The 16,325-nt window shown below is 37.8% G+C and overlaps 1 protein-coding gene across 2 annotated transcripts in view; it reads right to left on the reverse strand.

Moving 5' to 3' along the window:
* The window catches only part of OSBPL6 (oxysterol binding protein-like 6), a 154,129-nt gene that overhangs the window by 75,730 nt on the left and 62,074 nt on the right, over window positions 1–16,325 (reverse strand). The window contains exons 1-4 of one of the 2 annotated variants that reach the window (XM_011991827.1): window positions 12,022–12,179; window positions 7,802–7,894; window positions 3,721–3,843; window positions 497–550 (exon numbers count right to left, since the gene is read on the reverse strand). In XM_011991827.1, the coding sequence (XP_011847217.1) occupies window positions 497–550; window positions 3,721–3,843; window positions 7,802–7,894; window positions 12,022–12,099 (348 nt within the window). In that variant the 5' untranslated portion in view covers window positions 12,100–12,179. Of the gene's footprint in view, window positions 1–496; window positions 551–3,720; window positions 3,844–7,801; window positions 7,895–12,021; window positions 12,180–16,325 lie in introns of those variants that run through there. The other variant, XM_011991826.1, reaches the window with a different exon arrangement.

Here is a 16,325-nt window from a genome sequence, read left to right on the forward strand (position 1 = left end):
TGATGAAGGAAGGAATTTTCCAGTGTTACATGCAAACTACTCCTTTGTATACTAAATAAAAACAATTTGGAATAATTTTTGTGAATTGGGATCTCCAAGATAAAAAGACATATGACCTAGAAATAAGATTTGTAAGATAGTTTTTAAAAGGACATTGACAAGAACAAAGCAGCACACATAAAGCAGAGTTTATTGGGAGATGCAGAAAAAAAGCCCATTTGGGTTTTCTCTCCAAGTGACAGAAGGTGATTTTACTCATGTGTCACTTTTAAGGTTTAAGCTTCTGTTTTTAATAACACACATCAAAATAGTTAAATCTTCATGCACTAGGTTGAAACACTTTAGAACATGGAGGTTTGGGAGCTTGTGAAATCTTACAGGCCCAGACATGCACAAAGCTGGTAACTATGGCACAAGGCTTGTACAATTACAGTGTTTACTCACTTCAAGCAGAATTCAGAATCAATCTTTGAAACATGTCCTGTGTGCTACTTACATCGAGTGGTGCCTTTGAATACTTTAACATTCCATTATCCAGGACAAAAAAACGCTGCAAGAACCAAACACCCCTAGTTACTGTCTGTATTTTGAATTATATAAAACATTCACAAATGTGGGTCTAATGTTGCTTGGCATTTATTAATCAATATGTTTGATCATTTTAATGTATCTGGATTCAGTGCATTTGGCCACAGTCAGTCACATTAAATGGCAAGGAGATAAGAGCTCTAGTTCCATACTGTTAACCATCAAGATTCTTTTATACATAATCCAATGGGGATGGAGTCTTTTCACCATGATTTTTCTTAACAGAGAAGGAATCTGAGGACCTGAAGCTACAATCCTCTGAATGAACCACATTGGGATGTTTTTCAAAGTGAGAAATGATCACAGTGACTATATAAGGAGCTCTGTACACGTCTACAGGGAATTTTTCACTGTGAACACACTCCTGAATTTTCCCTGGATACCACAGATAATTCCTGAAAATGTTCATGTCCATTACAGAAGCCAGTGGACTGAATCTATGAATAATGAATTATCTGGAAAATTTAAGTGGGCTTAGCAATATGCTTGCATCTCTACTTAGCAAATGTTTGCATTCTACCATTAATCAAAGAGGCTGAAAATTATTTCTGAACTACATTAAGGGTAAAAAAAGAGAGAGGTTTTTGGCAATTTTTGTCTCCTCCAAGATAATCCTAGTCCAGTCTGAATGGATTTGCCCATTTTTGCTCTACAAACACTCAGGAACTCTCAGCTGTTGATTTTTCTTCCATGGGTAATTCACAAGAGAACAAACAGTTCCCAGGGCCCGGTCAAAGAATGGGTCCTGTGCCCTCTAGTTCTACAGATGCAAGGAATCTTTCTGTTCCTGGAAAATTACTCTGCTGGGAAGTTTTTATGTGATTTGGGACCTCTTAGCTGCTGAGATGGCAGGTAGTCAGGACCTGGGATCTGCTTCTGTGAGTACAGTGGCCTTCTATGAGTTCTGCACAGAGCACCCCTATGAGTTCTGCATAGGACTCACAGAAGGCCACTGAAACCCCTTTGTTTCAGGTTCTGCAGGACAACAAGTCAGCACTGGAAAAAAGAGTCTCTACAGTTGAAAAACACTTGATTAAAATCAGTTGCCCTTAACTTGGTCAGTCAAATGGGCTGACATCTAAATAAACACATGGTGGTTGCAGAGATCAGGAGAAAAGACAACAGTGCAAAGCAGGCCCTCTGTTATTTATGTAGCAAAATGTTCAAAGGCACGGTCTAGAAAGTTGCTGCCAAACCACAGCCAGTTTTGCTGAATCATGGACTGAAAGTGCTAAATTAAAGTTAGCAATTCATACAAAATTTGTTTCTTTGACCGCTTTTTCCTGTGTTTCCATGTCTGTCTATCAAAGAATTTCAGCAGAGATCATTTATAGCATATCATAAGGAAAGAAATTAGCAAGGCCATCAATTTGGGGAAACACAAAGAGGTCAGGTCAGAATGAAAGGCAACGGTGATCTTAGGAAGGAGGAGGATGGCCAGTTGGCGAAAATCTCAGGAAGAACAACAGCGAGGGCAAGTCCTTGGCACTATGATAATACTATGGGTTCAGGAAAGATAGTTTCTGACAAGGAAGAAGGGACTTTCACAGACAGCGGACCGGGGCAACATTTCCCATGTGTTCATTTTTAAGTCTTTCCCTTAAAACACATAAAATGTTTCCTCAAGGAAGTTAACATACACAACCTCCCTGCATTGAGCCAATGGGCAGCCACCACTGGCCATTTGGGCCAATAAACGTATCTGCCCTGAGATGAAATCCACGTGCAGATGTGCCAAGTATATAGATTTACTCTTCCACTGATTTCAAAGAGGATACTGGGTGGTCCACTAAAGAGTTTAAACTGACGCGGTGGCTTACGCCTGTAATCCCAGCACTTTGGGAGGCTGAGGTGGGCAGATCATGAGGTCAGGAGTCTGAGACCAGCCTGGTCAATATGGTGAAATCCCACCTCTACTAAAAATACCAAAGAAAAAAAAAAAATTAGCCAAGCATGGTCGCGTGCGCCTGTAGTCCCAGCTACTCGGGAGGGAGGCTGAGGCAGAAGAATCACTTGAACCCAAGAGGTGGAGGTTGCAACGAGATGTGATTTCACCACTGCACTCCAGCCTGGGCGACAGAGTGAGACTCTGTCTCAAAAAAAGAAAAAAAAGAGTTTAAACTGAAAATGTCTGGCAACTTTCTCCTCCTTAGTATGACAGAATCCTTGCTACTTGGGTAATGGTAAAATGCAGTAAAAAATATTTTCTCCATCATTAAAACTGAGATATAGGATAAGGATATTGCGAGGAAGGAGAGGAATAAACTGTAGACTTTAAAGAGCAGTAAACAAACTTCTGGGATCAGTGATTTTCCAGCTGTAGTTTGTACTGGTAACAATAATTCTAGGAATTTATCCCAAAGAACTAAATAGAAGTTCATGTGTAAGGATATTCATCACATCACAATAGTAAAAAATGAGGCATATCTTACATATCCAGCAAGAGGGAATTAGTTCGATAGCAGTGGGATATATAATATAGATCCATCCAAAGTGATACATGCATGCATTTAAAATACCTCATATTTCAAAGAGTATTTAATGAGAACTTATCTATACTAATTTAAGTGAAAAAAGTAAATCAGACAACAATATATACAAACTGGATTTTAAATATCACATATTTTTTTCCCTCCATATGTATATTACAGATCTCTGTCTCTGTTAAGTATAATAGACTACAATCCATGTGGTTAAAATAAGGCCTTAAAAATTAGTTTTATGGCTGGGTGTGGTGGCTCACACCTGTAAACCCAGGACTTTGGGAGGCTGAGGTGGGCGGATCACTTGGGGCCGGGAGTTCAAGACCAGCCTGGCCAATAGGCTAAAACCTTGTCTCTACTAAAAATAAAAAAATTAGCCAGGCATGGTGGCGTGCACCTGTAGTCCCAGCTACTCAGGGGGATGAGGTGGAAGAATCGCTTGAACCTGCGAGGCGGAAGCTGCTGTGAGCTGAGATCATGCCACTGCACTCCAGCCTGGGTAACAGAGCAAGACTCTGTCTCAAAAAAAAAGGAAAAAAAGCTAGTTTTACGCATAGAGTCATATTCTTAGTTTCCCACCTCATGATAGCAAATAAGATCTTCTTTATTTATGAAGACAATCTGAACCTGAATATGATAAAAATGTTACCTTGTGCCAGCCTTTTAAAGGCCATTTTCTTTTCTTCAGCATAAAGCCCTCATGTTTGTCTGGTTTCTGGACATTGGTTTGGCCTATTTTCAGCCCTTCTATAATTTCCCAGCTGTCAGCTTCCTGAGAGAAAAAAAGAGAAACAAATCACGTTTCTCAGTGCCTGATGACACACTTAAAGCAGATTCTTAAGTAGAAGTTGCTTTTGAAGCAGTACTAGGCCCACCAGAAAGAAGTATGAACAACATTCTGGAGCAAATTCTAACATCAAACACAGCTATGCACTTTTAACTGAAGTTAAAAAGAGCTTCCCAGGTAGACCTAGAGGTAAGTGGGGTCCATCAGAGACTCAGTGGAGCCACCTTGTCTGTTTGGGGTAGGATGGAAATTCGATTGCCTGTACTCAGGATGTTTAAAATGCATTTTTCCAGACAGTGAATCCCCGGGCACAGAGGCACTTTAAAGTTTCAAAATAAGACTATTTTGATGACAAATGTTCAATTAGTGCGCGGACCTGGTTTTCTGTGTAGAAATGGAAAGGCTGCTATTGTCTCAAGTGGCTTGGAACCTGCTATTAACAGGGAATAACAGCGCTGTGGTCACGGTTGCTCTCGGGAAGGCTTGCGTGCATTCCAAAGCGCACATAAGACACCTGCTCACCAAAGACACACCAAAGAACTTCATGCTTTCAAAGATACACATGCCCCTGGGAGCCTCTGGGTTGCATTTCTTAGTAGTGAACTGCAATTCAACAAGTTAGCGCTGTTTATGAATAATGTTTAGAATAATAGGAGAAACCAGTAGGCTCTTATAGAAACTCTAATGCCTGTGGCTTTTGACTCACACAGAAAGGTAGATGACCACTATATTCCACAAAATAATCTCCATCTATGTGTAAATACATTCATTAGAGCTCTCTCTCTGTTCTTAGAGAGATATCCACCGTATTTAGTGGCATTTCTATTTTCAGTAGCTGCATCCATGGATAGTATCTCTAGAAGAATAATATTTGTATTTCTGGCTAGATTTATTTGGAAGCTGGTGTTCATCTTTGATTGACTGTATGTGTGTGTGTGTGTGGATGATGAAGAATATTCTGTATAACTTGTGAAAATGGAAACATTTAATAAGTGCAGAGCTTTGCAAGTTTTCTTCTGACTAAACTCAGATTGTAGTAATGGCTATTAACTACTAATTTCTTTTTATAAATTTTTATTTTTTATTTCAGTGGGTTTTTGGGGAACGGGTGGTGTTTGGTTACGTGAATAAGTTCTTTAGTGGTGATTTCTGAGATTTTGGTGCACCCATCACCCAAGCAGCATACACTGTACCCAATGTGTCGTCTTTTATCCCTCGACACCCCCCACCCTTTCCCCCAGAGTCCCCAAAATCTAATGTATCATTCTCATGTACGGCTACTAATTTCTATCACAGTGTTTTTTTCTTCTCTGGGAGTTTAACTTCAGAAGGGAGAAAAAAAGAGATAAGATAGAAAGGCAAAAAGTTAACAAGTATTTCTTAAACATAGATGTGACAGCTTTGAGCAAATAATTTTATTCAGTCTGAGGCAATATTACTAAGTCCAGTAAAAGAAAGAGAAAAGAGTCCTACTATACTTTTCACAATTAAATATGCTGTCAAACTGACAGAGGCAAAAGATAAAACCAGAGCAGACAATGTTCTTCCTATTTCAATTATAAATGCTGTGGATAATGTTACAAATAAAGTGTATAAGAATGAAACAACTCATCTATGTTCTATTTTCCATTATGTTAAAATTTCTCCCTCTATGCTTAGTAGACTAGGACTATCTTAAGAAAATTAAAATTATTTTCCGAAAATTGAAGCATTTGCTTTTGTAATTTCAGTTGATATTTTTTCTGCTTAAAAGTCTCCAATTTTCCTGGGTTTACTTATAACAGAAACAGAGCTAAAAGCCATAATGTGATCATGTCAGTACTTGACGTGTCAAATATATACATATTATTGGTATTACAAGTTTTAAAAATACTTTTACCCTAATAACAATAAATAAGAACAGACAGTAATGCTATAATCGCCCAAGTTTTTTCATTTGGAAAAAATAGAGACATTTCCTTTCTGAAGGTAAACTGTATGTGCACACGTGTGCAGATGTATGCTGGTGAGTGTGTGTGGGTACATAAAAATGCTTTAGCAGGTGAATGCATCAAGCTTAGGATTGGAACAAATCCTGATCAGGACAATGTGTACTTCAAGAAAAAATTCTTCCACTACTAACCAGTGCCCAGGAAGCCCATCTCTCAAAGGGGCCGAGAGATGGTGAGATGCGATGGTGTCTGGGTTAGATATGGCCCTCTGATTTCATGAGGCCCCAAGAGGTGTGGTGTGTACTGACACAGAAACACAACCAGGGTTTAGTAGTCCTACAGCAAGATCTAAATGGGCAACAACATGGAGAAGTAATGGGAAGTAGATGCTGTATGTACCCTACCCAGATCCCTTTATATCAAGCCAGTGGACCCAAGCCCCAGCTGCTGTGAGCTGGGCTAACAACCACCTCCTTCTAGGAAGAATTGCTGTTAGACCAAGTCTTCATGCCTGGAAAATTATGCCATAATTATCAGTAAGTAAAAACAACATTGATATGCACTTCAACGAGTTGGGGGCTAAGTGAGATAATACATGTTCTAATCCAGTGCCTGGCACAAAGTAGGTGCTCAATAAATATTAGCTACCTTTTTCCATTGCCCTTTTATTTGTTCTCTATTTCCTTTAGCTAACTATAAGAGAGAATTGCTATTTCAAAGAGATTACCAGTTATATTATATTTACCAGGTATACAGTCTCTATTTGCTATTCAAATGGAAGTCAAGACCACTTTTTATCTCTAAGTTATGTTTTATACTTTAATAACTCCCTGCTTTCTGCGGTTTAGCAGTCTATTCTTGTCTGACAGAATAAACTTTATAGCTAGTAATATCTTTACAGTTTAAAGAGGTTCAAGTGTATATATTCCGTAACAGTTGGGTAGCAAAGTGTTCTTTTCTAAAAGGATTATGTTTAATATAGAAAAGCAAGGTGTAATGATCGGTTTTACATATTTAGAAATTAACCATCTCTGGGTATAAAGTGCTATTTTTATACTGGAATTCAAAGTCTGTATGCATTCTATTTTCAGAATTTCTCAATAAAGGAGGAAGCCCATTGAAAATCTCAGGGAGGGATGGGCAGGAGTAGGATGGTATATCTTCAACTTTTCCCTATCATTTTTACGTTTTAGACATATGTGAATTTAATGTTTCCCCAGTCTGAGGAAGAGCAGGCTGAAGGGGAGGGAACACTGGCTCCCATGACACAGAAAAGGTCTTATAAATAATCTGCAGTTGTTCTCTCATGAGCTCACTGCTAGGAAGACCAGACGTGAGAAGGAGCCTAGAAGCCAGAATATACAACAGCCCCTCCGCATAGGTACTGTTCTACCTTGCAGCTCGGGAAGAGCTGACAAGCATTGGTTGTGGAGTTGGACAAATCTAAGTTTGAATTCTTGCTCTGCTATAATCCTTGATAGTTTATTTATTTATTTACTATGGGCAAGTTACGAACTCTCAGTTTCCATATTTGTAAAATGTGATAAATACCTACACTGTGTGTGTGGAGCTACTTATAAGAACTATATTAAATGGGATAATATATTTAAATACTTCTCATAGTGTCTGGTGATGCAGTACATGGGCAATAATGGTAGCTGTTATTATTTTTATTGCTGGATGCAGTTTTTTAAATTTTCCATTAGCTGGGCATAGAAATATGTTTTTATCTCCAACAGGGAAGGCAATAGCTTCTTTTTCCTTCTTCCCTTAAAGAGAATTTTGGACCTTTGTATGTAATCCTGCAAATCCCAGCAAAGTACACATTCTCTGTTCTCTCTTACAAAGGGCAGAGAAACTCTACTCACTGGAAGCAGAAAAAGTGCAAAGAGTTGCCTACAACTGGCATCACAGCTATTTTAGGGGAGTCAGGTATAAAAGTTATTCACAGTTCAATTGGCCCCAGAGCAGGCATCATGCCAGCAGAGAAAGCACCGCATTCCATCACTGACCTTGGAGAGGGGGACGGGCTCCGGTTCCAGCAATTGCCGACTTACGGAGGGCTCGGTGCTAGAGGAAGCAGTCCTCTCCAGTATGTGAATACTCTGAAAATAAATGGAAACATAGCCCAGGGTTAGACAACTCACTTTTCATGTGAATGTGCATGGGGATGAAATCATACATAATACAGTCAAAACAGTGAATTATGTTTAAAATGGCAAGTTCCTGAAAAGACCAAAGACAGCAGCAACAGTCAGAAAAATATGTCGGCACAGGATTTTCCCCTCCTCTTCTAGAATTGCTGCTGAACTGCTGCTGCAATGCTGGTTTCAGTCTTGGAGAGTCAGAGGAATATCTCTTGAAAAATTTTATGATACACAAGAAAACTTACAACTTTATGACGATGACACACCTATTACTTAGACTAATTAGCCTTACATAGAAATATTTGCTCAACTCTCCAACTGGGAATAGCAACAGACAAAAAGAAAGGTCTATGTTAAAAAATCCAGAGGTGGCCAGGCATGGTGGCTCACGCCTATAATCCCAGCACGTTGGGAGGCTGGGGCAGACGGATCACCTGAGGTCAGGAGTTTGAGACCAACCTGGCCAACATGGTGAAACCCTGTCTCTATTAAAAATGCAAAAATTAGCCAGGCTTGGTGGTGGAAGCCCACAATCCCAGCTACTTGGGAGGCTGAAGCAGGAGAATCGCTTGAACCTGGGAGGTGCAGGTTGCGGTGAGCCAAGATTGCACCATGCACTCCAGCCTAGGCAACAAGAAGGAAACTCCATCGCAAAATTAAACAAATAAATAAAAATTCAGAGCCTTCACACCCTTCAGTCTCTAAAGTGTCTTACAAAACTGCACAGAGAAGAAAACAATTCACCAAACACCATAAACGTTAGGTGTCTTTTACAAAGAACACTTATATATTAGTAAGATAAAATTTCAACAGAAAAATGGATGAAGTACATGAACAAGTGACACATGTAAAACATTTGAAAAGATGTTCGGACTTAGAAATATTCAATAAAAAAGAATCAATTTTTTTTAACCCATCAGATTCAAGAATGAAGTGGGGTTGGAAGAAAGAAAATGTAAATTAGATATGATCTTTCTAAAGAGGAATTTTGCAATTATATTAAAACCCTTGGGGGGAAAAAAGTACATGCCTTAACCTAAATTATGTAAATCTACTCATTAAGAACCCCTCACTATCTTGGCACATTATAAAAGCATAAAAGAAGGAAACAAACCTTATTTCATGCACTCTTCAAATACATGTGAACAAAACTTCCCTACTGTAAAGACTACAAAGAATTTTTTAAAGTTTTTTTTTTTTTTTTAAATGCATGAGGTGATTTTTCTAAAAAAGAACGATGGGTAATAAAAATCAAAGATACAAGTGTCATTGTAAAGATCAAAGATACAAGTGTCACTGTATTACAGAGATATAAAATGCTTCCCCCACCAACAAATACATTACCTTATACTTTGAGATAATTTTCTATAGGAGAAAAAGTTTCCAATATAATTTTTAAAATAACCATTTAGAAATTACACACTTTAGTAGCAAGCTTCTCCCTCACCATTTACTAGAATAGCAACAAAAAACTTCAGTCAAATAAATAAAATAAAGTACAAGACCAGAAACTACCATTGAAATATGTTATTTATTCATTCATAGTTCAATTAATCAACACATCATTATTAGGCACCTACACTGTGCCAGGCACAGATGACAGGGCCACAGAGAACAAAACAGACAAGAGAACTACTCTTATGATGCTTATATTCTAGAAAGAGTTCTTATCATACAAAAGACCAAATAATGTTTAGGACATTTTCGTAAGCCCACGTATTAACCTTGTCTCATGTGGCTACTGCTTTTGCTTACTTTAATCTTCCAGTCAGGTATCTGTGATCTGAGCTTCTCTTTGAGGACTCTCCCCGATCCCCATCCTTTCATGTTGCTGGGCAATAAACCACAGATACATCACCAACTGTTCCCCTGCCTCCAAAAAAACATGCTAAGGAAAACAAAGCCTGGAAAGAAACTTGACCTTAGCAACTATGTAGGCAGGAAATAAAGTAACTAAGCTAGGGAGAGGAAATTAAATCCCCTAACTTCCAAATCAAGCCATAGACATAGAAATCGATGTGGTATATTTAAAGTGTGATAGAAATAAATTTTGCCTCTATAGATATGAGGGGATACTAAAGATGTTGCCAGAATTATGTAGGTCAGAAGGGTTAGCAACCACACAGACCAGGACCCACAACTGCAAAATACCTACCACAGTACCTAGCACAAAGAACACAATATTAGTCTCTTCTCCATTTGATGTTACAAAACAATTTATATTACGGAAGAAAAATAAGAAGTTCAATCATTTCAAATATAGCACAATATATCTAAACCCCAAATTCTGTTGATTTGTCAAAGCCCAGAGAATCATAAAAAACATTTAGTGAGACATAGCAAGTAAATGAATATTTTTAGCATCAATCATGTATGTATTTGTTACTGAAAAAATTAAAGGACAATTTAGAAAATTACCAGCGGATACCCATTATTGTAATTGTAACTAGCTTCAAAACATAAGCTATTCCATGTAACCTCCAGGATGACAATGAAGAAGCCAACAGCTCTTGTAGAAACTTGCCAACCTTGCAGGCACGGTGGCTCATGCCTGTAATCCCAGCACTTTGGGAGGCCGAGGTGGGCGGATCACGAGGTCAGGAGATCGAGACCATCCTGGCTAACACAGTGAAACCCCATCTCTACTAAAAACACAAAAAACTTAGCGGAGCGTGGTGGCGGCTGCCTGTAGTCCCAGCTACTTGGGAGGCTGAGGCAGGAGAATGGCGTGAACCTGGGAGGCGGAGCTTGCAGTGAGCCGAGATTGCGTCACTGCGGGACCGTCTCAAAAACAGCAACAACAAAAAAAACTTGCCAGTCTTGTATTTTTATATTATTAGAACCTATCATTGTCTATTCAATAATAAAAAATTAATCCCCTACCTTGAATTTTCTCTGGACTCATGGTTTTAAAAACTAAAAGCATAACCCTAAAGTTATGTAATTACATACCAAGCAGTTTGTTATTTTAAATGAAATATCTAAGTACTTGAGTGTTGTATTTTTTATACCAGCAGCTATAAAGAAGACAGTTTAAACTGACCATACCCAGTCCTGGCCTCTAGCTAGATTGAGTGCTCCTTGAAGGTGGGGACAAGCTCCCAAGTAGCTGGGACTACAGGCAACCGCCACCACGCTCCGCTAAGTTTTTCTTCATCCTGGACTTCCATCTTCTCTACCCATGATCCACCCCATCCTAGTACAACAATCTGCACACCGAAGCCCGTCAAAAATGCAGGGAATTTGTTAGTGCTAATTGGCAGAGAACAGTCCTTCAGCAATCAATTACCTTCCAGCTTTATCTTGGAATTATTATTATTACTATTATTATTCTTTTTTGAGACAGAGTCTTCCTCCGTCGCCAGGCTGGAGTGCAGCGGCACAATCTCGGCTCACTGCAACCTCCACCTCCTGGGTTCAAGCGATTCTCCTGCCTCAGCCTCCCAAGTAGCTGGGATTACAGGCGCCCGCCACCACGCCTGGTTGTATTTTTAGTAGAGACCGGATTTCATCATGTTGGCCAGGATGGCCTCGATCTCTTGACCTTGTAATCCATTCACCTTGGCCTCCCAAAGTGCTGGGATTACAGGCGAGAGCCACCGCACCCAGCCTATCTTGGAATTATAAAATCATGTTCCAATAGGATAGAAATTTTGAAAACAGTTAAAAGCCTAACTTTTAAAACAGAAAAATCTAGTGGATTAATCAGAGAACTCTTATTTATTCAATTTAAAGCTATGACTAGTCATTAGGGGATACATCAAATTTAATTTCATGACATCTTCAGTTAACAAACATTAGTTCTTTTCATAAGGCTTCCTTTAAGATCATAATTTGTGGTATAATTTTTGTACTTTTCTTCACAAGATAGCTGTTTTCATATTCTTTCAGAGTGAATTGGAAACACATGCCACTACCTTCAAAGTGTTATACACATTATGTAAGCAAGTTAAATAAAGGGTTATGTAAACCAGTCGATTATTATTTTAAAATCAAGTTTCCTCTCAAATGCTAAAATTACAACTTAATTTCCAGGTAAGTTTTTTAAGGAACTTAGAACACACAGAGAAGGTGGAAGTACTTACCCGCCCTCTGTTTCCCCTGATCAGAGATAACTGATGCATATTTAGCTTAAAACCAGGAACCTGGAACACATATTTCATGTCGCTCTTTAATTTGGTAAGAATATGCTCCTCGGGTTAGCGTTCATTGATCTCAATACCTCTTGGGCAGCAAGTGGAAATGTGCCAACATGACTGTAGTCTAGTTTACTTGGTATCAAAGACGCAGGTAAACAGATAGACAATGAGACACTTAATAATAGCTGAACAGTTTTGTACAACTCACGCAGAGAGAAACGTGACTCTCAAAATGAGAGTCCAGGAGATCTGTTGAATAGGGGTCTTTTCATTTACCTACTTAAATTTCATTACAACGATATAAAGACACTGCTGGAAATGTTTTGGGCTGCGGCTACAAATTTCTGCATAGGCTCACTTTTTCTGCAAATTTAGGATAGTAGTAAAGAGAATTGGTCCATTGCTCTTTGAATGTTGACTCCATTAAAATTGTTCATGTAACTATCTTAGCTAAGCTATTTTTATATTCACAGATTACCCAAAATATTTTCAAAGAAAAATATCCAAAATAATTTAGAAATTTCTAAACTACGTTCTTCAAGCTTTCGGCTATTTGGCATGTCTCTCTTCTAGTTATAGCTGCTACTTTGAACGTAGCAACACTATTTCAGTGGTACTAGTAACTTTTGTAGGATAGTGTTGATGATGATGATGATGACGATGGCAGTTAATATTTACTGGTTTTTACATTCCTATCTCTATGCTTTACATGAATTACTGCATTTCATCTTCACAAGCCTTTGAATAATGACTATTAAATGATCTGCCTGACTGACCAGAGAAAGGGACATAGAGGTTAAGAGAGGCACACAGTCACTAAGGGCTGGAGTTGGAAGGTGACAAGATTTTACTCTTGAGTCAGGCTTGTAAATATGGCCTTCTGAATTAACATTAAAGCTAACGTCAAATGACAAAAATAACAGAAATTTCAAATCGCTAAATATCACAAAGCATCTTCTACCCAATCTTCTGTGGATATAGAGAAGCAGAAATGAGTGAAATAAAGAAGAAAAAATTATAGCACTCTTAAATATGGTATGATCTTAGGGATAATTTCTTTGTTACCCTTAGAGCACACTCAAGTTAATTTCCAATTTTATTTTTTTTCAAAAACACACTCAAACCAGACAATTTCTAATTTTCAAGAACTGAGAGCAAGTCAGCTAGCTTTTACTTTGGGGGTACAGAGTATGGGGCAGACAAAAGAACGTAAGTTTTGCAGCCCTTCAGACCAGCATACCAACCCTCATCTGCTATTTACTGTGTGACGTAGACAAATCATTAACCTCTTTCAACCTCAGTGTCCTCTATCTGTAAAATGAGGATAATAATATCTACCTTGCAAGACACTGCAAGTCACAGAGTAGGCATCCAGTGTATGCGCAGTGCTGCCCAAAGGCTGGCACACAGTAGGCACCCAATAAATAGCAGCCATCATCTCAGTTATAAACATTACAGGAATAAATCTCTAGGAACCTTACACATTCCCACTGCCACAGAAAGATGACTTTCAAACACTTTGCTGGTGTCTGACACCTGGGAGCCCTTTTGGAAGTGAGGAATCCATGCCTTCCATGACCATCATGTTACCCAGCGAACCCAGTAACCATGGTCAGCGTCACCTCATGATCAGGACATCAAAATTTGGTGAGACAGCTGTTAACATGAGTTGAGACAGATGGCCTGTTCTTTAATGGGAAGGCAACAGCAGTGATGGCAGCATAGATTACATCCTTCTGAATGCCTGCAGCAGAAGATGTGTGTGGATTTTCCTTCAAAAAAGTTTTTTCTTTGTACTAGCATAAAATATTAAAATCACCAAAGCCAAAAGGCCATGGCTGAAGAAGTAGCAATTATACTACTTTCTCCATTATCTGGCCTTCACTGCAAGATGCAGAAGTGCATTAACAGTAGGTCTCTATATAAGCACCCTTAAAATGAATGAAAGTAGAAAATTTTAGAAACAGTGGCTGAAAAACGTCCACACAGCACACCTGGGAAATTCTGAAGGGAGAAAAGCAAAGTCAGCAAAGTCCCATCCCTTCCTGCACAGAATTATGAATCAGCCAGTATAGCCTCACCATTGAACTGGTCTGCTTTAAGACACCCTGTGTTGTAAGAAATACCATGTGGACCCATTAAGTGGTCCATTGATAGCAAAGAGTAGTTCAGCGATATTGACTATGAAGAGATAAAACGTATGGGAATAAACAGCTTTTTAATTCCCATGGTTGCCTTTAAGTAGAAATAGAACCAGAACTTACTGGTGAACTTCCTCCTGATTCTGTACTCATAACACTCAACAGCATAACTAAATCAGAGGAAACCACAGCAACCAGAGTATAAGCACATACGGATCATGCTTCATTACAGCAATTATAAACAAATGGCAAATCACATAGACAAATACCAGGGCATATCAAGAGCTAATGCTCTGGAACATGTAGAGTCAGTTTAAAGCAGGAAAACTGTGACGTGAAAAGAACACTAATCTGTAATTTTCTAAAAGGCTTTTAAAATTACCCAGGATAAGGATTTTTCTTTTTTTTTTTTTTAAGAAAAAAATGTCTATTATTTATTACACTGAACAATTCTGACCACCAACAACCAATGGGGTCCAGGAGAGAAGAACATCTTGCTTCTCAACAAACTTTCCTCCCTTGTTTTAACATTTTTGAGGATTCTTTCTCAAACCTATTACATCTGAATTATGATGGTTACAAATTTTCCAACTCTGCCACTCCTTCCAGTGCATTAATTTTAGTGTCTTCATTAAAGGGGCAAAATAAAATAAAATAAAAATAATAAAGATTCTGTACTTGTAATAACAAAACAATGTTGGAAACTGTCATTAAATCAGGACAAGTGAAAAACAGATCTGTTTCCAGACTCACCAGACTATAAATTTAGGAAGTACACAAAAAAATTAAAAATTAATTACACTCAATAGGATACATTAAATATGTACAGTTTTTGTATGTCAATCATACCTAAGTAGTTTTAAAAACAAATGATCCGACCCATACCGCCAACTAATAAAGAACAAACAAATGAGTCACACAAAAGAAAAATCACACATTTTGGTTTACTCCTACTTTTGAGTTAAAAACACTAACAATAAAATTTGCATGCAACGATTACGGTTCCCTAAATACAACAGATGAATTATTTTATATATACATCTTATTTTTATTTATGGAGAATCGGTTAATATACACATTTTAAGTTCAACATATTATGTATTTATGAGTGGGAAGCAACCTTAAACATTTTAAACACCAGAAATATACAAAACAATTATAAGTGAAATAATACAGACAAAGTCCCTTGTGTTTTGATCCTAGAGTCAAACCATAGAAATCTCAGGTTAAGAGAACTTTGAAAAATACTGTTTCGAATATTAAAAATCATGTGTTTGAGGGAGGGAGAGAATTAACAGCCTTTCTTTGCCTTAAGGATTTTTCAGTATGATAATCACTCACATGATTTTGCCAACAATACAAGAGAAAAAAAAGAGGCCATATATCTTTTTAATATTTATGTAGGTTCATTTGAGGCAAAAAGTTGGACTGTTTTGATCACCCTTATAAACTGAGAGCATATCATTCATATACATAACATATTCATTCTTTCATTCACCAAGTATTTATGAGAATATGTATTGATATCAGATCTTATATTTATGAGAATATATGTTCTTTCATTCAGCAAATATTCATCATATACAATATGTTCTCATAAACATTTGCCGAATGAAAGAATGAATAACGATTCACTATATATATATATATATATACACATGCACACACACATATATATATAGTCTAAGTTCCTGCTGAGACATAATTAAGTTAAATTACTGTGAGATCAAATGTAAGCAGGAAAGAAGACAAAAGGTGACCCAGCTCATGCCTCCGCACCTCAAAGTGGTTTGAAAAACTTGTGCCAAGCTTCCCATTTGGCATAATATCCTTCATACTCATTTAACTTCTAATTTTATTCTTATTGAGGTAGGGTGTGCAATTTCATTACATTTTAATATAATACATAATGATATTTAATGTTTGCTGACAATTTTATCACATTTACAACATTCCAAATACTGTTTTTTTTTTTTTTAATTTTTTTATTATTATACTTTAAGTTCTAGGGTACATGTGCATAATGTGCAGGTTTGTTACATATGTATACTTGTGCCCTGTTGCTGTGCTGCACCCATCAACTCGTCAGCACCCATCAACTCCTCATTT

Source organism: Mandrillus leucophaeus, unplaced genomic scaffold, assembly GCF_000951045.1.
Source record: "Mandrillus leucophaeus isolate KB7577 unplaced genomic scaffold, Mleu.le_1.0 Scaffold40, whole genome shotgun sequence".
Classification (NCBI taxonomy): Eukaryota; Metazoa; Chordata; class Mammalia; order Primates; family Cercopithecidae; genus Mandrillus; species Mandrillus leucophaeus.